The following is a 24,081-nucleotide window of genomic DNA, read 5'->3' on the forward strand; positions in this document are numbered from 1 at the left end:
TCAGCTCTAAACCCATTAAGAAATTTTAATTATTGGAAGTTGTAAAGGACATGTATGTTATAGACTTACGAACATTCTTTTCCCCCACACTGTTGTTATGTTTTCTTTTGAAAAAGATTGCAAAATGATCACTTAAACCAATATTTGGAACGTAAATTCTGACTGTCTCATTTTTTAAACTTGTATCAGCAAAGTATCATTCAAGAATAAGCTCAAAAGGATAAATTACAAAGATTTTCAAACTGAGTGCCAGTAAGAATAATAATAATAGTAATGATGATAATACATTTTTTTAGCAGCTTTAACACATAATATAATAAGATACACATAATATAATAAGATTGTTTCTTTCTTATCTTACATGCATGTTCAAAGACATAAAGTTAGTTAAAAACCTTTCAAAATAAAGATACTCTCAAGCCTCAGTCACCTGACCTTAATAGGAATGAATAATAACACAAGCTTCAAAGTTTGCATTGTATGTTTTCATGGTAGTTGTAGATCATTTTGCTCTGTGGTGCAAGCAGAAAGAAGACCTATCTGAACTGCATCGAACCACAAATTATATATGACATTCACACACTGATGATGACCTATTAAAACTGCATCAACCACAGGTTATCTATGACATTCACACACTGATGACAGTCAATTTGAATTGCATCAACCACAGGTTTATCTATGACATTCAGACACTGATGATGACCTATTCAAACTGCATAAACCACAGGTTATCTATGACATTCACACACTGATGATGACCTATTCAAACTGCATAAACCACAGGTTATCTATGACATTCACACACTGATGATGACCTATTCAAACTGCATAAACCACAGGTTATCTATGACATTCACACACTGATGATGACCTATTCAAACTGCATCAACCACAAGTTATCTATGACATTCACACACTGATGATGACCTATTCAAACTGCATCAACCACAGGTTATCTATGACATTCACACACTAATGACAGTTTATTTGGATTGCATCTACCACAGGTTATCTATGACATTCACACACTAATGACAGTTTATTTGGATTGCATCTACCACAGGTTATCTATGACATTCACACACTGATGACAGTTTATTTGGATTGCATCTACCACAGGTTACCTATGACATTCACACACTGATGACAGTTTATTTGGATTGCATCTACCACAGGTTATCTATGACATTCACACACTGATGACAGTCTGTTTGAACTGCATCAACCTATGACATTAACACACTGATGATGGCCTCCGCTATTTGATCTGCAATTGCTGGATTGGCAATTTTCAATCATAATTGACCTCTGATTTTCACTCAGTTCTTTACTGAAATTGTATATGAAAATGTTACAAGATTTTACACATTTAAACAGAATAAAAGGAAAACCTCTATAGATAAACTTGCTTTCTTCTGATTTTAATAAATTCTTTAATATTTACATCCCACAATTCAAAAGCTGCAATGTCCTGTGAATTTAAACAGAACAAAACACCAACAAATTAGCAACTTAATCAAAGCAAATTACCATATATTCATGTGTTTGACAACTAATTTGATGAAAGCAAATTACCATATATTCATGTGTTTGACAACTAATTTGATGAAAGCAAATTACCATATATTCATGTGTTTGACAACTAATTTGATGAAAGCAAATTACCATATATTCATGTGTTTGACAACTAATTTGATGAAAGCAAATTACCATATATTCATGTGTTTGACAACTAATTTGATGAAAGCAAATTACCATATATTCATGTGTTTGACAACTAATTTGATGAAAGCAAATTACCACATATTCATGTGTTTGACAACTAATTTGATGAAAGCAAATTACCATATATTCATGTGTTTGACAACTAATTTGATGAAAGCAAATTACCATATATTCATGTGTTTGACAACTAATTTGATGAAAGCAAATTACCATATATTCATGTGATTGACCCTAACATGCACCATGCCAAAGTATACCCCATGCACACTGGTACATTTTTTTTATACCTTCTGAAAGTATTTCATCTGGTTCTTTTTAATTTGAACCATCTGTAAACTTGACCTCTGACATTGACAGCAGTAGTGATATTTCATATCCCATGATAATCTTCTTTATATTTCGTGTCCCATGGTAATCTTCTATATATTTCATGTCCCATGGTAATCTTTATATTTTATATCCCATGGTTGTTGTTGTTGTTGTTCTAGGGTTTAACGCCATTTTTCAGCACTAGATAGGCTATACATGGTGGCCAGTATAACTGGTGGAGGAAGAACCCTGGAAAACCCAGGGAAGAACCACTGACCCATGAGAATATCCCATAGTAATCTTCTTCATATTTCATGTCCCATGGTAATCTTTATACTTTATATCCCATGGTAATTTTCTTTATATTGCATATCCCATGGTAATCTTCTTTATTACATCCAATGACAAATCATCCAAAGCAGTACAATACAATGCTATTAGACACACAATTAACCATTTATCAGCAATTGCTTCTTGTGCCCTTGACCTTTAACCTCCATAAAAGTAGTTATTATAGATACAATGGTAGACTTCCATATTATGTCTGAGGAAGATTCTTCCAAAGTAGTAGTAAATAATACTGCCAGATCTAAAACTTGTATCCATGGACCAGCACCCAACTTGAATTTAAACAACTGCTCCATGTGACCTTGACCTTTTGATCTCAATTGCATTCAATCTCTAGAAATCTTCCTCCTCCACCCCCACCCCTCATGCATTTGTGGAAAAAGTTGGATGGCAATCCACCAGTTCAACAGAAGATACTGCACTTTAAAAAGCTGAACAGACGGATGAATGGACATTCTGACCACTATGTTTTGTCTTTTGAGACATTTGCAAGGAGTGAGAAGAAACAATGAATAGTTTTAAAATAACATGAAATTCAGCATACGGGGAATATCACCGACAGGCAATCTGCACTCTCCTATATTTATTATGGCAGTGGTGATGTTGCTATTTATTATTATTATTATTATTATTATTATTATTAATTATGGGTTTATTAAATACATTTCAATATGACTTTAAAAAAAGAAACTTTTCGTCACAGGTCCTACAAGAAGCATCCTTGGTAAAAAAAAAATCAGTCACATGTTTCAGGCTTGGAAATATGATAATCTCATATAAAAAACAATGTCATCCATCAAATTCACCAAAAACATTCAGCTTTATTTGAAAGCTTCATAAGCAGTGAAATGTAATGAAATATGTATAAATTACAATAAGTTAAATGTTAACAATGACCAAAGTCATAAATCTCTTGTCTATTTTCTCAATCTTGTCAACAGTTCCAGTTGGGCAAACATAGAGAAATGTACATCTCTTCAGTGTATGCAAGAGAGATAGTGACTTTCAGTCCTCATCATTGCGATGTGGTTGTACAAAGTTGGCTTGAGTCACAGGGATAGAACTCTTGGGAAGCAGAAGCTTGCACATCCCAGCCTGAAAGATATGTAAATATTGAATATAATTAACAATTTAATGATGAACTGCTACAAAATGTGTCATATGAAGCATATGAAAATTAGTTACAAGTCTCAAATCAACTAAATGATTAAACAGCAAATAAAATGCAACAAAAAGGCGGTTCATCAATTAAAGTCTAAATTCAACGCTTGTTAACTGAATCTTCAACATTACACGTGTCATCCACAATATTTATTACTAAAAGGCATGTAACAAAAAGTCAGCCTTCCATATGTGCTTCTCTCCATTTGCAACAGTTTCATGTCTGCTTTATAACTACATGGTACTTTGAGTATAATGGATGAGCTCTTGCACAGCTCTGTGTATCATTATTAGAATGCATTTAGCTGTTTTACAGGGTCCATCTCCAGGGAAATGCAATAGTCCATGTTGCTTATTTATTATGTCCACTGTTTAACTATGCATGGGATTGGAATTAGAAACTTAGTAATCTCCAATATCGCTATCAGTCATTTTGCAATATGCTTTATTTTATGACACTATGTTCATGGTCAGATGTCAACAACACTTAATTTTTATATCTTAATTTAACAAAACTTGATATGAGTGTACACAAATGTGACAATAATAATTGACTCTATGTGATGATACACATTGCCTGTATACGATGATGCACACTAGCTTTACAAGATAATAAACATTGGCTGTATATGATAATCAATACTGGATTAAACCCTGTGGAGGCCCTTTAGCAGTCGAAATCTTGGGACCCCCCCTAAACTCCTACATTATCACAGTATTTTCTTTAAGGAGTCTTTGACATAAAGTTTTTGTTTCTTTGATTCGTTTTTTTCTATCTTTTGAAAACAATTTAAGATAGCTTGATTGTAAACATTTTTCAAGATCAAATCAATATTATTTTTTATCCATTATCACGGGGGCCACTAAAAGGTGTGGAGCCCATACACTGCCTATTTGGTAACCTGGCATTGATGATAATACAAACTGACTATATGATAATACACTCTGGCTGTATATGATAATACACACTAGCTATGTAAGATAATACATACTGGCTGTATATGATAATACACAGTGGCTATATGCACTGGCTGTATGTGATAATATACACTGGCTGTATGTGATAATACACACTGGCTGTATGTGATAATATGCACTGGCTGTATGTGATAATACACACTGGCTGTATGTGATAATGCACACTGGCTGTATATGATAATACACAGTGGCTATGAAAGATAATACACATTGGCTGTATGTGATAATACACATTGGCTATACACACTGGCTGTATGTGATAATACACACTGGCTGTATGTGACAATACACACTGGCTGTAAATGATGATACACACTGGCTGTATATGATAATACACACTAGCTATGTAAGATAATACACACTGGATATACGCACTGGCTGTATGTGATAATACACACTAGCTAAAAAGTATATAAGATAATACACATTGACTGCATGTGATAATACATATTGGCTGTATATGATAATACACATTGGCTGTATATGATAATACACATTGGCTGTATATGATAATACATATTGGCTGTATAGGATAATACATATTGGCTGTATATGATAATACATATTGGCTACACACACTGGCTGTATGTAATAATACACACTGGCTGTATGTGGCAATACATATTGGCTGTAAATGATGATACATACTGGCTGTATATGATAATACACTCTGGCTATATATGATGATACACACCTGCATGAGATGATACACAATGCCTGTATGAGATAATACACACTGGCTATATGTGATGGTACACACTGCCTGTATGTGATGATACACACTGCCTGTATGTGATGATACACATTGCCTTTATGAGATGATACACATTGCCTGTATGAGATGATACACATTGGCTATATGTGATGGTACACATTGCCTGTATGAGATGATACACATTGCCTGTATGAGATGATACACATTGGTTATATGTGATGATAAACCGTGGCTGTATGTGATGATACATGTTGGCTATATGTGATGATACACATTGCCTGTATGTGATAATACACACTGGTTATATATTATGATACACATCAGTTATATGTGATAATACACACTGGCTCTATGTGATGATACACAATGACTATTCCAAACTGTAAATATAAGAGAGCACTGATATGTCTGGAAAAATGGTGAACATAATTTCTGTACATATAATGAATATCAAGCATGCACTGCCTATTGACATACATACATACATAACAGGGTCAGGTGCATTTTGTTGGCACGAGACATGGTTAGGGCCTGAATTTGGGTCCTGAATTTAAGACCTTAATTTGGGGCCTGAGTTTAGGGCCTTAATTTGGGGTCTGAACTTGGAGCCTGAATTTAGGACCTCAATTTGGAGCCTGAATTTAAGGCCTGAATTTGGGGCTTGAATTTAGGGTCTGAATTTAGGGCCTGAAATTTGGAGCCTGAATTTACTGATTTCCTATTTGCATTTGTCTGCATATGGTTACCAACACATTCCAACATGAAGATTGTCAAGGAAAAGAAAAACTGTTTCTCATCAGTTTTAAATGTCAGTTTTAATATATTAGATGTTCAGCCAATCAGCAAAATCTAGGTCTATGAATGACTACATTACAAATAAAGGATGTTTAACCAATCAACAAAATCTAGGTCTATGAATGACTACATTACAAATAAAGGATGTTTAACCAATCAACAAAATCTAGATCTATGAATGACTAGTACATTACAAATAAAGGATGCTTAACCAATTGGCCAATGCTAGGTCTGTTTCTGATATGAATGAATCAATTACAAAATAAATGATGTTTAACCAATTGGCCAAAGCTAGGTCTGTTTCTGACATAAATGACTCAGTACAAAATAAAGGATGTTTAACCAATTGGCCAAAGCAAGATCTGTTTCTGATATGAATGACTCAATACAAAATAAAGGATGTTTAACCAATTGGCCAAAGCAAGATCTGTTTTTAATATGAATGACTCAGTTTCAAAGAAAGAATGCTGTATGTACAGCTAATGTTTCTGCAGGCAATGAGATTATTAACTTCACTTTCTTTATTCATACTAAGCATTGCAGGCAATGAGATTATTAACTCTCTTTATTCATACTAAGCATTGCAGGCAATGAGATTATGAACTTTCTTTATTCATTCTAAGCAATGCAGGCAATGAGATTATGAACTCTCTTTATTCATACTAAGCATTGCAGGCAATGAGATTATTAACTTCACTTTCTTTATTCATACTAAGCGTTGCAGGCAATGAGATTATTAACTCACTTTATTCATACTAAGCATTGCAGGCAATGAGATTATGAACTTTCTTTATTCATTCTAAGCAATGCAGGCAATGAGATTATGAACTCTCTTTATTCATACTAAGCATTGCAGGCAATGAGATTATTAACTTCACTTTCTTTATTCATACTAAGCATTGCAGGCAATGAGATTATTAACTCACTTTATTCATACTAAGCATTGCAGGCAATGAGATTATGAACTCTCTTTATTCATACTAAGCATTGCAGGCAATGAGATTATGAACTCTCTTTATTCATACTAAGCATTTGCAGGCAATGAGATTATTAACTTCACTTTTTTTATTCATACTAAGCATTGCAGGCAATGAGATTATGAACTCTCTTTATTCATACTAAGCATTTGCAGGCAATGAGATTATTAACTTCACTTTCTTTATTCATACTAAGCATTGCAGGCAATGAGATTATTAACTCACTTTATTCATACTAAGCATTGCAGGCAATGAGATTATGAACTTTCTTTATTCATTCTAAGCAATGCAGGCAATGAGATTATGAATTCTATTCATACTAAGCATTGCAGGCAACGAGATTATTAACTTCACTTTCTTTATTCATACTAAGCATTGCAGGCAATGAGAATATTAACTCACTTTATTCATACTAAGCATTGCAGGCAATGAGATTATGAACTCTCTGTATTCATACTTAGCATTGCAGGCAATGAGATTATAAACTTCACTTTCTTTATTCATACTAAGCACTGCAGCTCCTAATATGTTTGAAAATAAAAATTAAGAATTTGTATTTAAAAACAAATATGAATTTTAACAAAAGTTCTGAAACATCTGGATCTGGTGTTCATTTGGTCATTTCAGGCTCATATTATTGCTAGCCAAGCTCCGACTTCAAAAATGGTGATAACATTATCAATCTGTTTGTGAATTTTCTAAAGGATTAACGTTATACTCAACTGCATCCTTAATCATTATATAAATGTACAAAAATATATTTAAGGACTCAAAATCTTTAAGTCAAGGTTCCAGACACAAACCCTTTAGGACAAGGTCCAAAGTAGCATACAATTTTTTAAAACTTTGTGGCATAACCATTGGAATTACCAGAAAATAAACATGGCAGCTTTAAATAGCCAAGATTCAATAAAAATTATGAATTATATTTGTCTCAAAATCAAAATATTATTTCTGAGGACTGTGTACCAAACACACATAAAGTTTCAAAATTTGAACTGAACATGAAAATAAACATGCAAAACAGCTTGAAAGAATGGCCTAGAATGAAATCTAAAAATATGTATAAAATCCTACCCACAGATCTTGATCCCACTCAGCACAGTTAGCTTTGAGCATTTATTGGACATATTTGTATCATTCTACTCACAATGTAGAGATGTCCTTGTAACAAATGGCCCAAAAAGAATGTTGAACTTTGAGAGAGAAAAACAAACAAAATTCCTGCTTACCACAATGTATAATTTCCAACATTTAAAAATCGTATAACTAGAAGGATCAACTCCATCATAAAAGACTTGTACAACATAACAAAGAATACCTTGTGCAAGTCTTGCAACCTAGAAGAGCTTCATAAACTGCTTCCTGCTGCAATAACCATTTTTCTAAGTGAGAGTGGGATTCAAATGTCAACAGGGACAAAAGAGATACTACTAACATATCATCTGACTTGGACAATCACTCTAATAATAGTATAAATTCACAACTATGTCTAATCCAGTCAGCTGAAATCTCTGAAGTATTAAGCAACACTGAGGACAAATGGAACATCACACCCATGTCTAATTCATACAATGAAGTCTCTGAAGTATTTTAAGCAACACCGAGGATGAATGGAACATCACACCGATGTCTGATTCAAGCAAATGAAGTCTCTGAAGTATTAAGCAATAATGAGGATGAATGGAACATCACACCCATATCTAATTCAACAAAATGAAGTCTCTGAAGTATTAAGCAACACCAAGGATGAATGAAACATCACACCCATGTCTAATTCAACCAAATGAAGTCTCTGAAGTATCAAGCAATACCAAGGATGAAAGGAACATCACACCCATGTCTAATTCAACCAAATGAAGTCTCTGAAGTATTAAGCAACACCTTGCATGAATGAAACATCATAATCATGTCTAATTCATCCAAATGGAGTCTCCCAAGTATTAAGCAACACCGAGGATGAATGGAACATCACACACGTCTAATTAAACCAAATGAAGCCTCTGAAGTATTAAGCAACACTGATGACAAATTGAACATCACACACATGTCTAACTGATCTAACTGGAGTCTCCCAAGTATTAAGCAACACCAAGGATGAATGAAACATCACACACATGTCTAATTCAACAAAATGAAGTTACTGACGTATTAAGTAACAATGAGGATGAATGGAATATTACACCCATGTCTAATTCAACCAAATGAAGTCTCTGATGTAAGAAATAACACTGAGGAACAATGGAACTTGACACCTATATCTAATCCAGCCATATTAATAATGCATGAATAGCAACCATTTATGCATAAGTATGGAAAATTAGGATTATATAGGCCAGAGCACTGAGGCAGGAAAGAGGCTTTTCAGAACTTTTACCCACAAGACTCTGATCCCCAGGATTGGCCAAAGTGGGTATGTGAGAAACCTTGCCAGTAACTTCCATTGGTTGGTGGTTCTTTCTAGGTTCTTCTTCCACCTAATATACTGGTTGCCATGTATAGCCTGAACAATGGCATTAAAACCACAAAAGCACAAACCACAAGAAATTTTCAAGCACTTTTATCAGTGTACAAGCCTTACTTTTTATTAACAAAATACAACTTCTTCCATGTGTTACTACTTTGGTTTTCAACACATCAATAGGTACACATGAAGAATAAAATATATGTAATAGATGTATATTACTGCAAAGGGATGCTACTCCATCTTTAAACAACCCAATGTCATGTATCATTTGATGGTCACAATTTCATCCATTATGTATTTATTTATTTAATTATGCATTAGTTTGAGAAATATGCAAAGATAAGAGAACATTTTAATTTAAATATGATCCATTTATTCAGCTTCAATTTTATACATTCCCTCAGATGAATTCAGGTAGTATTAGGAAAAGTTACTAAAGTTTCTCAGCAAATTGAATGATTTAACAAAGACAAAAACAACTTTTTCAAAATTCAGTTTTAAAACTTGACAGAACCATGCATAACCATATTTTGCAAGTCTGATCAAAATGGAATCAGAAATACAAACTTTAGAGTGGTAATTAGATAAGAAATAAAACCTTGAGAGAAGTAATTAGTTCAGAAATAAAGCCTTGTGAGTGGTAATTGGATCAGAAATACAGCCTTGAGTGGTAATTGATCAGAAATACAGCCTTGAGTGGTAACTGGATCAGAAATACAGCCTTGAGTGGTAATTGGATCAGAAATACAGCCTTGAGTGGTAATTGGATCAGAAATACAGCCTTGAGTGGTAATTGGATCAGAAATAAAGCCTTGTGAGTGGTAATTGGATCAGAAATACAGCCTTGAGTGGTAACTGGATCAGAAATAAAGCCTTGTGAGTGGTAACTGGATCAGAAATACAGCTTTGAGTGGTAATTGGATCAGAAATAAAGCCTTGTGAGTGGTAACTGGATCAGGAATACAGCCTTGAGAGCAGAAACTGGATCAGAAGTATAGCCTTGAGAGTGGTAACATGCTCAGCCAATCAGATGAAAATCACCTCATTTACATGCATGAATGTAATTGCTCATCAGTGAGCTACCATAGTATCCGATCTTGAGGCTACAAGCCCACATTTCCAATTTTCATAATATAGCTTCCTGAATGGTAAGAACTCAGCCAATCAGATGTATGATGACCTTGTTAATATCCATAAATCTTGTATAGGATTTTAATGATCATTTATGAGCATGCAGTACAAGTTTGATCAAAACTGCAGCCTCTGGAGCTGATTCAACAATCACATGCATGATCATCTCCTTAAAATACATGAATCTAGATCATTACTGAACTCATCTAAGATATTGATGACATAAACTTGCATTCCATGCTGAATTAAAATTGGATCACTGTTACATGGCATCCAAGCAAATGTTGACAGACAGACAGGGCTATACCATAAGTTAATTCGTTCTTCTAGATGTTGTTGCATACTTTAATGACAGTTAAAAGACATGTTTATTTCTAAACCATGAGTTCCAGCTGTTTGAGTAGTATAACATCAAAACCAATTTCCCTAACTGTTTATAGAAAGATATTTTGCAAAGACTATTAATAACTCATTCTGTTTTATTTATCTGAAGACTTCCACTGCCTTACAAGTATGGCTCTACTCCATTACACAAAGGTCCTCTAAAGAAGGGCTCCATGGAACATTCTCACCATGAAAACATTATTTGCAGTAGATTCATTTTGAGGGGAAACTGTCTGATAGGTCACATGATCAACATTAGTTGCTAATGATGTGATATTGCTGAAAACTTCAAACTCTTAAGAAATGTATGCTCTGGAAAGATTGTGTACACCAGTCTCCTTGTATCATGTGACCATTATAAGTCATGAGATCAAGATTAGTCAATGTTGAAAGCATTGTGATATTGCTGAAAATTTCAAACTCTTAAGATATTTATGCTCTTAGCATGGGAAATTACTAATGATCATGAATATCCAAAGCAAGGAAGCAACCATTTCTGTTAATTAAGTTGGAAGTCTCTCTAAGTGGTGACTCTGAGGGTAACACTGTCTCTTATATGTAAATTAAAATACTAGCCCTGACCACCTATCATTGACATTCAGTGGCCCCCACCCCACCCCATAGTGTTCTGAGATTCAACCCTAATATTGACCAGATTTGTTCCTCAGATCAATTAAAATTTGTCCATATAGTTTCTCACTTTGGCATGGTGGTTAGCTGAACCCATAAAATGTAGGCTGCATATTTGATTCCTTCCCAGATCAGGCATTGTTGGCTGCTGGGTGAAGAATGTTACTCCCAGTACTTTGGCACTAAATATCCATCATGGTGAAGAATGTTACTTGCAGTACTTTGGCACTAAATACCCCATCATGTGCAGATGTCTCTATAAACACCAATCAATTCATCGCTCACCACTATAACACCACCATGAAAAACATGTGCACGACCACTAAGAATTATCACTGAAGATTTCTCACTTCAAAATCACCCAGTTCTACATCATAATACACAATTAGCTTGATATGCCTTCTTGGTTATTACACCATTGGCCATATGACTTCCAATGAACACAACAGAACTATAAATTATAATTAATTTTAACTTATAAGAGTACCTAGATTATATTACTGCAATTACAAATAAGTGAAAATATTTAATCAACTGCCACCTAAGGATGCAATTTAATTTTTTTTAGTTTCGAAAACTTACTTGGATATGGGATTATGGTTGCTATAACTATGACAGAGAGGTCAGAACTGGTCCCATATTAATTGTCATAGTCTGCAAGCTTGCAAAAAATATAATATATCAAGTGATAAATTAATTCCAATGTTAGTTATTTTTTCTTTATTTTTGCCATTACCCATGCAGATGAACCCATGGGATGCCTTTGTGTCATCTAGTTTATTATACTACTAGCCTCCATTTTAATTTGCCATGTTGTGGACATCTCCCTAATGACCATAACCTATCTCCAACAGAAGAAGTATTATTATAGTTTTTTTCTAGGTAGAGTATATGCATTATTTTGGTTTATTCATTATATTTCCTGATTGTCATTATGTCAAATTTTAACACTGTATCATGCTGTTTGTTTAGATAGTGCTTACTTCTCAAATGACAATCATCACTGTTTTGCTGTCATCATGGTATCAACTATGAATTTGTGTGTATAGCAAATTAAAAGAATTGTTTTGGTTTCATCTCTTGTTTTTTTTCTTCTGTTTTATGTACTCACATGCAAATTTATGTCATCATTATGCTTGCTTGCAATATTCATGCATGATGAGCAAAATGGTTCAGTAAACATCCAGCTGATTGTTGATGGTAATACTGATACTGAGGTAAGTGGGTTCAAGGCCATGCTTGACCTAATTCAGTAAACATCCAGCTGACTTTTGATGGTAATACTGATATTGAGGTAAGTGGGTTCAAGGCCATGCTTGACCTAGTTCAGTAAACATCCAGCTGACTGTTGATGGTAATACTGATATTGAGGTTTGAGGTAAGTGGGTTCAAGGCCATGCTTGACCTAGTTCAGTAAGCATCCAGCTGACTGTTGACGGTAATACTGATATTGAGGTAAGTGGGTTCAAGGCCATGCTTGACCTAGTTCAGTAAACATCCAGCTAAATGTTGATGGTAATACTGATATTGAGGTAAGTGGGTTCAAGGCCATGCTTGACCTAGTTCAGTAAACATCCAGCTGACTGTTGATGGTAATACTGATATTGAATTAAGTGGGTTCAAGGCCAATGCTTGACCTAGCTCAGCACTGTTATACTCTCATAGTTGCACTGTATTAACCATGGGTTAGAGGTTATAATGCAGTGGTTCCTTCTGTATACAAATGGGGCCACACTAAACATCTGCCTTTGTGGATACCTTAAGAAATCTTACCCACACTGTCAATTTATCGAATTTAAACAAAATATGACAATATCTGCAATCTATTATTTAAATACCTCAAATTCTGCAAAGTATAATCTGAATTAGGCATGTTTCTTTACGAGATTATTCAATCTGTAAAGGAGTAAGTAAATGTATTACCTGTGTACAATCACTTCATTAAACGTAGAATAAGCCAAGCTTTTCTCGACAATAATATTATAATCTGTTCATATCCATCCAAAATTATGAAGCATGTCCGAGAATAGTCCCCGTGTCCTAAATTTTGTAAAATATTTTTAAAAATTCATGATTTATTCTATTTCCTTTTAAATAAACTTGTTTTTGAACATATGGCCATTATCATTTAACTAAATCTATTCCCACACAGTCCATAATGGCACTGCTGACCTACAGGACTCTATAATTTTTAAACGATTACATCAGTTTGTTTAAATGACCTATGCCTACTCTCCAACACATGATATTATATGTGGTTAAAAAGGATATTTCTTACCCCACTTTCTTGATGGATCCCCATGTGATTAAGTTCAGCGTTAGGGTTTTGACCCCCATCCACGGCTTCCTCCTTTAAGTCTTCCATAAGCATTTCAAGCTTAGGCAAGCTATGTTCACTGGATGTCTCATCTTCTGTAAGAAAAGTATGACTCGTTACTTTGATATGTAGAAAATGTATGATAAACATTACAACCAACAAGAAGTTCCATGGGACCTTTGGTTGCTGACTAGTTACAACCCTGATAAAAATTAATCTAACAAAATTTTGCATCATTTTGGTCTAAACTGATTAAATGCTCTGAGAGAAATTGAGATTTTGTTACAATGGCTACTCTGACTGTAGATTGACATAATTTGCACAAGTTAAAAGATAAAATCCATTAAAAATAATTTGTTTGGCAGTTCCTGGATACTAAATATTGTGCTGTTTTTACAGCCATATTGATGTCAAATGAGCCTGCTTGTACTAACTTGAAAGTCATTCCCCCTCCTCAATCACGTGTTAAGTTTTGGCCTGAATAGACAACACTAATAATGTGAGAAGTGTTCTTCTTTCAAGGTGTGTCATAAATGTTGTAGTAAATTGCTTAATCATGTCACTGTTATGTGTACTTAATTTGTTATTTTTTACTCCATGATTATATGATATATATAACTGTATTTTGGACTTGACTTTGTCCAAAATCAGGCTCATTGTGTACTTGACTAGTAGTTCTTAGTTTGTAAACAGATAATATATTGTTAATATTTCTCTCTGAGTGTGGGATAAATATTAGATCATTATCAATGGAGGTAAACATGTTTATTTGGATCTGGGTCTAGAACGTTGGAATTCCCCCATGATAAAATGGGTCTACCTGATGTTTACTATATTCTAATAATTTTAGGAACATATTTCATATTGTTGACAACTCAGAACTTTTTCAAAAGAACTTTTGAACATTATCCTGGTTCTACTTTTGTGTCACAACTTTTTATATAATCTTGTGTTCTTGTTCTTGTGTTACTCATTCTTGCATTTATTATCTGAGGCAGAATAAGTCTTATTGTTGTATCTAGTATTTCATTAAAATGGAATTATTTATGCCAATTATTACTCACTGGAAATACAAAGTGCTCATCTTTACTAGTCTTGAATGGATTATTAACTTGGAATTATATTGAATTCTGATAACAACATTTTGGATTATATTATTGTGATTCATCAGAAGCCTATTGGCACATCTACACATCACAGACCACTGCAGGTACATCAACACATTCAGAGTTAAATCTTTTTTGGAACATCACTGGAATTTAATTATAACTTAACTTTATTAGGACTGGGATAGCAGATTTTGGACTGCTTGGGATTTAATTCACAATACTGTAAGTTCCTTCTTAAATTTATAAGTAAGTCAATACAGTATCTAAGTATGCCAATACAGTATATAAGTAAGCCAATACAATACATAAGTAAGCCAATATATTATCTAAGTAAGCCAATACAACATCTTTGTAAGCCAATGCAATATCTAAGTAAGCCAGTAAAATATTAAAGTAAGCCAATACAATATCTAAGTAGGACAATGTAATATCTAAGTAAGCCAATACAGTATGTAAGTAAGCCAATACAGTATCTAAGTAAGCCAATACAATTAAGGATTAAAATGTATAAAGGATTTCAACAATGGTAATTCAGGATTAAAATATAAAAAGGTTTTCAAAAATGGCATATTTGGAATTAAAATTTTACAAGGCTTTCAGTAATAGTATAATTGGGAATAAAATATAAAAAGGTTTTCAACAATGGCATATTAGGGATTAAGATGCAACAATGCTTTCAACAACAGTAATATTCAGGTATAAAATGTGACAAGGCTTTCAACAATGGCATATTCAGGTAGAAAATGTAACAAGGGTTTCAATAATGGCATATTTAGGTTTACAATGTAAATAGGCTTTCAACAATGGCATATTCAGGTAGAAAATGTAACAAGGCTTTCAACAATGGCATATTCAGGTAGAAAATGTAAAAAGGGTTTCAATACTGGCATATTCAGGTATAAAATGTAACAAGGCTTTCAACAATGGCATATTCAGGTATAAAATGTAACAAGGGTTTCAACAATGGCATATTCAGGTATAAAATGTAACAAGGGTTTCAACAATGGTATATTCAGGTAGAAAATGTAACAAGGGTTTCAACAATAGCATATTCAGGTATAAAATGTAACAAGGCTTTCAACAATGGCATATTCAGGTAAAAAATGTAACAAGGGTTTCAACAATGGCATATTCAGGTATAAAATGTAACAAGGCTTTCAACAATGGCATATTCAGGTATAAATTGTAACAAGGGTTTCAACAATGGCATATTCAGGTATAAAATGTAACAAGGCTTTCAACAATGGTATATTCAGGTAGAAAATGTAACAAGGGTTTCAACAATGGCATATTCAGGTATAAAATGTAACAAGGGTTTCAACAATGGCATATTCAGGTATAAAATGTAACAAGGCTTTCAACAATGGCATATTCAGGTAGAAAATGTAACAAGGGTTTCAACAATGGCATATTCAGGTATAAAATGTAACAAGGCTTTCAACAATGGTATATTCAGGTAGAAAATGTAACAAGGGTTTCAACAATGGCATATTCAGGTATAAAATGTAACAAGGCTTTCAACAATGGTATATTCAGGTAGAAAATGTAACAAGGGTTTCAACAATGGTAATTCATCAGCAACTTAAAATTTATGGATTTTACATTCATTCAAAAAAAGCATTAGCATTTCCTTCCATTTTCGTTAACAGAGCATCAGTCTGCATTTGCACTCTCCATTTTCTTCAAAATACATTCATCATTTTGTCTGGGTTCATTCTGCTTTCTGTTTGCATTCATTCTTCATTTTCCCTGCATTCCATTTTGATTTCCCTCATAGATCTACCAGTCTAGTTCATCATTATCCCCATAAAATGGTCCCATAGAACTACTAGTTTTGGGTGTGAAGTGATCATTTCAACTATGTGGGTCATTTATCCCCATAAAATGGTTGTTGTTGTTGTTGTTGTAGGGTTTAACGCCATTTTTCAGCACTAGATAGGCTATACATGGCGGCCAGTATAACTGGTGGAGGAAGAACCCTGGAAAACCCAGGGAAGAACCACCGACCCACGAGAAGCTACTGGCAGGCTTTCCCACGTACCCATGCCCATAAAATGGTCCCATAGAACTACTAGTTTTGGGTGTGATGTGATCATTTCAACTATGTGGGTCATTTATCCCCATAAAATGGTCCCATAGAACTACCAGTTTTTGTGTGTGAAGTGATCGTTTCAACTATGTTGGTCATTATCCCCATAAAATGGTCCCATAGAACTACCAGTTTTGGGTGTGAAGAGATAATTTCAGCTATGTGGGTCATTTATCCCCATAAAATGGTACCATAGAACTACCAGTTTTGGGTGTGAAGTGATGATTTCACATACCTTGGTCCTTATCCACATCAAATGGTCCTGAAACAGGTCTTACCAGCTGGACAGCTGGTAAATCGGTTGTCGGTAACTATTAAAGACAATATAAATATTAGAAACAAATAAAAAATATATGGCAAAAGTTATTATTGGGTACCTTACTATAAGTTTAATTTTAAAAATACTTAGCATACATGATCATAAATCAGTACCTTTCATCCAATATTGGAATCTTTTTGTTAGGGAAAGAAATAATGGTCAGTTTCAATTCCTAAGGCCTGGTTATCATGCATATTTAATGCTTCTGTTGTCCCTCGTTCAAACCCCAGTTCTGATACATTCAGTGCTGATGGACTAATCTGTTAAGTTTACTCCAACTCAACAATAGGTAATTTTACAGATCGACATCAAAACTGATGACAATAATAATAATAATGTTGTTGTTGTTGTGGGGTTTAACGCCATTTTTCAGCACATGGTAAGCCATATATGGCGGCCAGTATTAATGGTGGAGGAAGAAACCGGGAAAACCCCGGAAAGAACCACCGACCCACGAGAAGCTACTGGCATGCTTTCTCACATATCTACATTGGCTGAATCTGAGACTCGAACCGGCGCAGACAGAGGTGAGATGGCAGTGATCCGTAACGGCGAACGCTTTAGACCACTCGGCCACTCGGGGCCCCTAATAATAATAATAATAATAATAATAATACACAAACTAGAGACAATAGAATTGCATCATCAATAAGTATATCGGTGCTTGAAGGACAGAAAGGATTGTTATTTTGTTTTTTTAAAAATAACAAACTAAAAGAAGTGCAAATGATCTAGCTTTTATCTGTGAGGAACACTAAATTTTAATTGTCATTGATTCCTACTAAGTATTTCATCTACAAAGTGTCATAATCTGTTTTCTATATATGACAAGAACCATATTAGTTGGACTGTAGCTTTGACTGTAGTATTTACAGGAATAAAAGCTTTTATAAAATCAAACAATATTACATCAGTTAAATTTCCACTATCCATTTCCTTAAACCAGGAATATGTCCACATCAGGTTACCAGGAATATGTCCACATGGTTACCAGGAATCTGTCCACATGGTTAAGACTTAAACACATCTTCTCATGAGCTCAACAAAAAAGAAAACAAACAAAAAAACCATACTATTTTATTTTATTTTACATCTGAATCCTCAAGACATGTTGGTATTCATTGCTTAGACAAAGCAACATTGCCTGACAGGATTTTGAATCCTCAAGACATGTGGATATTCCATGCCAGAACAAAGCAACTTTTCCTTACAGGATTTTGAATCCTCAAGACATGTGGATATTCCATACAAGGACAAAGCAACTTTTCCCTTTTCCATACAGGATTTTAAATCCTCAAGTCAAGTTGGTATTCCATGCAAAGACAAAGCAACACTGCTTGACAGGATTTTCAGTCAAGACATGTTGGCATCCCATGCTAGGACAAAGCATGACAGGATTTTGAATCCTCAAGACATGTTGGTATTCCATGCAAGGTCAAAGCAACACTGCATGACATGATTTTTAATCCTTGCATGACAGGATTTTTAATCCTCAAGACATGTTGATATTCCATGGTAGGACAAAGCAACATGTCCTGACAGGATTTGGAATCCTCAAGACATGTTGGTATTTTGGTATTACTTTGCTAGGACAAAGCAACTTTTCCTGACAGGATTTTGAATAATCAAGCCATGTTGGTATTTTGGTATTCCATGCTAGGACAAAGCAACATCTCCTGACAGGATTTTGAATCCTCAAGACATGTTGGTATTGTGGTATTCTATGCTAGGACAAAGCAACATCTCCTAACCAGATTTTGAATCCTCAAGACATGTCAGTATTTTGATATTCCATGCTAGGACAAAGCAACATCTACTAACAGGATTTGGATCCTCAAGACATATCAGTATGTTGGTATTAATTCGCTAGGACAAAGCAACCTTTCCTGACAGGATTTTGAATCCTCAAAACATGTCAGTATTTTGATATTCCATGCTAGGACAAAGTAACATATCCTGACAGGATTTTGAATCCTCAAGACATGTCGGTATTTCGGTATTCTTAAGTAGGGACTTTTTATATCATTTAACTGTTTTCCAATTTTCTAGTCTTGTACATAGTCATGTTGAACAGAATCCACATCTTCCAAAACAATACAAGCATAATCTTTACAGTACACTCACCCCATGGCCTTATGGACATTAATCATTTGGTTTAACACGTCTAGCTCTATGGTCAATGTAAAGAGAACAGGCATTTGTGTGTATGCAAATTAATTAAATGATTATTTGCAGGACTTACAATTAGTTTTAGATTTTGAAAATGCTGATGATATTAGAGACATGATATTAGATTAAGTTTCTCTAATTAGCAAAAGTATCTCATATATAGATTTCAAAGAAATAGATATTTTATACTTGAACTCTGACAATCTTTGCCAACCCTTACACTCAAACTACATTTATTTAACATTTGTATTTTGAGGAAGAGGTTGAAAGTGAGTGAGAGTCTGATCAGATATATTATAATTATTTAAATGTTTTTAAATCAACTTCTAGACAACTCATTAGTGAGATATCAAATGTTTAGTTTAATGTAGGAAACACAGATCTATGTACCAGGAACAATCAAGCCAGTTACAGAAATATGATTTCAGAATGTCTCCTGTGAAGTCCGTGTTAGGCTGATATATATACCAGAGGCAGAACTGGCCAGGGAGCTTTCGAATTTGAATTAAAGAAATATGTAACATAGATGTTTGTTTTGTTGGCTCTACCAGCTAATTCCCCAATGTAGCTGCCACCTACCCCACATCAGCTACAACAATTCCATGCTAGAACAAAGCAACATCTCCTGACAGGATTTTGAATCCTCAAGACATGTCAGTATTTCAGTATTCCATGCTAGGACAAAGCAACATTGTATGACAGGATTTTTAATCCTTGCATGACAGGATTTTTTAATCCTTAAGACATGTTGGTATTCCATGGAATCCTCAAGACATATCAGTATTTCCATATTCCATGATAAGACAAAGCAACATGTCCTGACAGGATTTTGAATCTTCAAGACATGTTGGTATTTTGGTATTACTTTGCTAGGACAAAGCAACATTTCCTGACAGGATTTTGAATGCTCAAGCCATGTTGGTATTTCAGTATTCCATGCTAGGACAAAGCAACATGTCCTGACTGGATTTTGAATCCTCAAGACATGTCGGTATTTTGGTATTCCATGCTAGGACAAGGCAATATTTCCTGACTGGATAGGCATGGGCATCACACAAGCATGATTTATCTTTCTCATAGGAAAGTCACAAGCCCTCACAAAAGCTTAAGATTAGCATTTTCAAAAATTGGAAGACCAATATTTTTTGTAACTTGGATGACTAATAGTTTTTGTTACTTGGAAGACCAATAGGTTTTGTTACTTGGAAGACTAATAGTTTTTGTTATTTTGAAAGACCAATAGTTTTTGTAACCTGGATGACTAATAGTTTTCATTACTTGGAAGACCAAAAGTTTTTGCTACTTGGATGACTAATAGTTTTCATTACTTGGAAGACCAATAGGTTTTGTTACTTGGAAGACTAATAGTTTTTGTTATTTTGAAAGACCAATAGTTTTTGTAACCTGGATGACTAATAGTTTTCATTACTTGGAAGACCAAAAGTTTTTGCTACTTGGATGACTAATAGTTTTCATTACTTGGAAGACCAATAGCTTTTGTTATCTGGATGACTAATAGTTTTTGTTCCTTGGATGACTAATAGTTTTTGTTAACTTGGAAGACCAATAGTTTTTGTTACTTGGATGACTACTAGTTTTTGTTAACTTGGAAGACTAATAGTTTTTGTTATTTTGAAAGACCAATAGTTTTTGTTACTTGGATGACTAATAGTTTTTGTTACTTGGAAGACCAATATTTTTGTAACTTGGATGACTAATAGTTTTCATTACTTGGAAGACCAATAGCTATGTTACTTAGATGACTAATAGTTTTCATTACTTGGAAGACCAATAGCTATGTTACTTAGATGACTAATAGTTTTCATTACTTGGCAGATAATAGTTTTTGTTACTTGGAAGACCTCAAGACTCCTGGTTTTACCCAATCAAAGAATCTGAGAGCATTTCTGCTGAAACTCCATCTCTAGAATCTTGACACAGATATACAACATAAATAGGGAGGTATCTTGCAGGCCCATTCAATTCAACTGAGCTAATGTTTATACTGGGAACTACTCAACAAAATTGCAGGAAAAATGGTGGAAAAAAAAGTCCTATACAGAAATGTCCAAAGTAAAATTAGTGCAGTGTCCAAAGCATTAATTGTGATGACTTTGTAGATCTGTCTGCACACACTAAGTCAAAATGAGTTCCCTCAATGAGTTAAAGAAAGGATGTAGTGAAAATTCCTGCCAGGAAGCATTTATCTCAAACGATGAATGGATGTACCTTTATTTCCAGAACATTCTCATATCTTTCATGTGAGAGTTGAGTATATCATTGTCTCACAAAAAGACTTAGAGTTACATAATTGAAGTGGTATTACCAAAATGGAAAAAATGTGTCTAATGAATGTCCAACAAGAGATGCAAAAGAAAATACATCATTGTATTTATACACTGAGTGTAAATAATATTTAATTTGTCAGCCAAGCCAAAATGGAAATACTGAACTGAATTTAACAAAAGGAAATTGTTCAATTTATTTTTGTACACACCTTTTGGCAATGATTGTTTTAATTTGTAATCTAATGGAAACGTGCCAGTGACTCTTGCCTTGGATGTCATGTAATTACATCATCCGTATATTTGTTTTCATGCACACTTAATATCACCTTGCTTAATAAAGTCATGTTTAATTCATATCTATTATTAATTTGAAACCTTCTAAAATGTCTTAAAAACTACTGAAACTTCATAAGATACTATATAATTATCAAAATTATAGTGAAGTCTCACAAAAGTTTTAGTCAAATTTTTTGTGAAACCACACAAATATTTCAGTGAAATTTTAGTGAGATCTCACCACATTTTCAATGCAAGTTTTGGTCGAAATATTTGAGAAATCTCACCAAACTTTTCAGTAAAATGAAAAAGACTTAGATTTTGTATGCAATGAAAGAAAAAGACTTAGGTTTTGTATGCAATTAAAGAAAATGAGGAATAGAAAAACATAAGTCTTATTTAATATGTCTGTCAAAATAATCCATTTTAAAAATTATTGTGAATATTTATCATTGATTCCAAATAATGTCTAAGAGTCATTAGACAGTTTAATAGAAATCTGAAGCAGATTTTTTTATGGTTTAGGCAGAAAGCGCTTGAAGTACGCCTGGAAAATTTTGTATGGGATGGACTATTCACATATTCCATATGGATTAATCAGAAATTCCATATGGATTATTGCCAAATTCTATATGGAACTTTACTTTTATTCCTTATGGAAAACATACAGATCTCATGGACTAATTTGCATATTTCGTGAGATTTTCCATATGGAGTATGTACGGAATCCATAACATTTCCATATGGATACACTGAAATCCATAAGTCAGAGTAGTTCAGCTATAGAATAAAAATGTCCATATGGATATTTCTGTAAAAGTATGTATGGATTCCATATCCAATCCATGTGGAAAATTTTGTACGGGCAGACATCAGAAATTATGAACACAACTTCAGGGAGCTGCATTTGCACTTATTTTGTAACTATTTGGAGGTTTTTTATGTAAGCATATTTCAAGGCAAAGAAGTTCTCATGTGAATAAAATGTAGATTTGCTTCATTGTATTATTCCTTATATATTCAAAGCATGATCCCAAAATCTACCTGGATTGTCAGAGATTTTGTGATTTCCAACAGACTATTACCTCAATCCTTTCTCCATCTCCCCCACCAAACAGTTGATCAGATTGGAAGGAACCTGTTTCAGTCCCTAATCCTGCAAATTCATGAAGATGATCAATTACAGAATGCTGTGAAATACTAATTTACAATTACAAATTACTGTAATAAAAATATCAAGTCCCAATACTGAGAAGCATTAAATATATGGCATAGTGACCTGATTTTGGTAGAAAGGTGTTGTACCTGCCAAGACATACTGACATATCAATTTTCATGGTTCTGTGGTCAATAATACCCAATCAACTGATAAAATCATCAAACTTAAACAAACTCACTGATGCATGGAGTCTTAGTCAATCTGGAGTCTTAGTCAGTCTGGAGTCTTACTCAGTCTGAAGTCTTAGTCAATCTGGAGTCTTAGTCAGTCTGGAGACTTAGTCAATCTGGAGTCTTAGTCAGTCTGGAGTCTTAGTCAATCTGGAGTCTTAGTCAGTCTGGAGTCTTATTCAGTCTGAAGTCTTAGTCAATCTGGAGTCTTAGTCAGTCTGGAGTCTTAGTCAATCTGGAGTCTTAGTCAGTCTGGAGTCTTACTCAGTCTTAAGTCTTAGTCAATCTGGAGTCTTAGTCAGTCTGGAGTCTTAGTCAATCTGGAGTCTTAGTCAGTCTGGAGTCTTAGTCAGTCTGATCTCCTTCTGGTAACTTTGTATTTTACAGAATAAGATACTCTCCTCAAACCAAGTCACATGACACTTTAGCTATGTTGGTAGGAAAATGAGATAATGAGATAACAAGAAAATCAGCAATGCAAGATGTTTCCACATACCAAGTG

General features: G+C 34.1%; 1 protein-coding gene across 6 annotated transcripts in view; it reads right to left on the reverse strand.

Moving 5' to 3' along the window:
• Positions 1–3,186: 3,186 nt before the first annotated feature.
• LOC149776635 (uncharacterized) overlaps positions 3,187–24,081 on the reverse strand; it is a 64,105-nt gene continuing 43,210 nt past the window's right edge. For 4 of the 6 annotated variants that reach the window (XM_089941141.1, XM_089941138.1, XM_089941140.1 and 1 more), the window contains exons 8-11: positions 23,276–23,346; positions 17,374–17,449; positions 13,902–14,035; positions 3,187–3,480 (exon numbers count right to left, since the gene is read on the reverse strand). In XM_089941141.1, coding sequence (XP_089797267.1) covers positions 3,391–3,480; positions 13,902–14,035; positions 17,374–17,449; positions 23,276–23,346 — 371 coding nt within the window. In that variant the 3' untranslated portion in view covers positions 3,187–3,390. The remainder of the gene's footprint in view (positions 3,481–13,901; positions 14,036–17,373; positions 17,450–23,275; positions 23,347–24,081) is intronic. The other 2 variants (XM_089941142.1, XM_089941143.1) reach the window with 2 other exon arrangements.

This window comes from Sinohyriopsis cumingii, chromosome 18 (genome assembly GCF_028554795.1).
Source record: "Sinohyriopsis cumingii isolate HCF-2022 chromosome 18, ASM2855479v2, whole genome shotgun sequence".
Classification (NCBI taxonomy): domain Eukaryota; kingdom Metazoa; phylum Mollusca; class Bivalvia; order Unionida; family Unionidae; genus Sinohyriopsis; species Sinohyriopsis cumingii.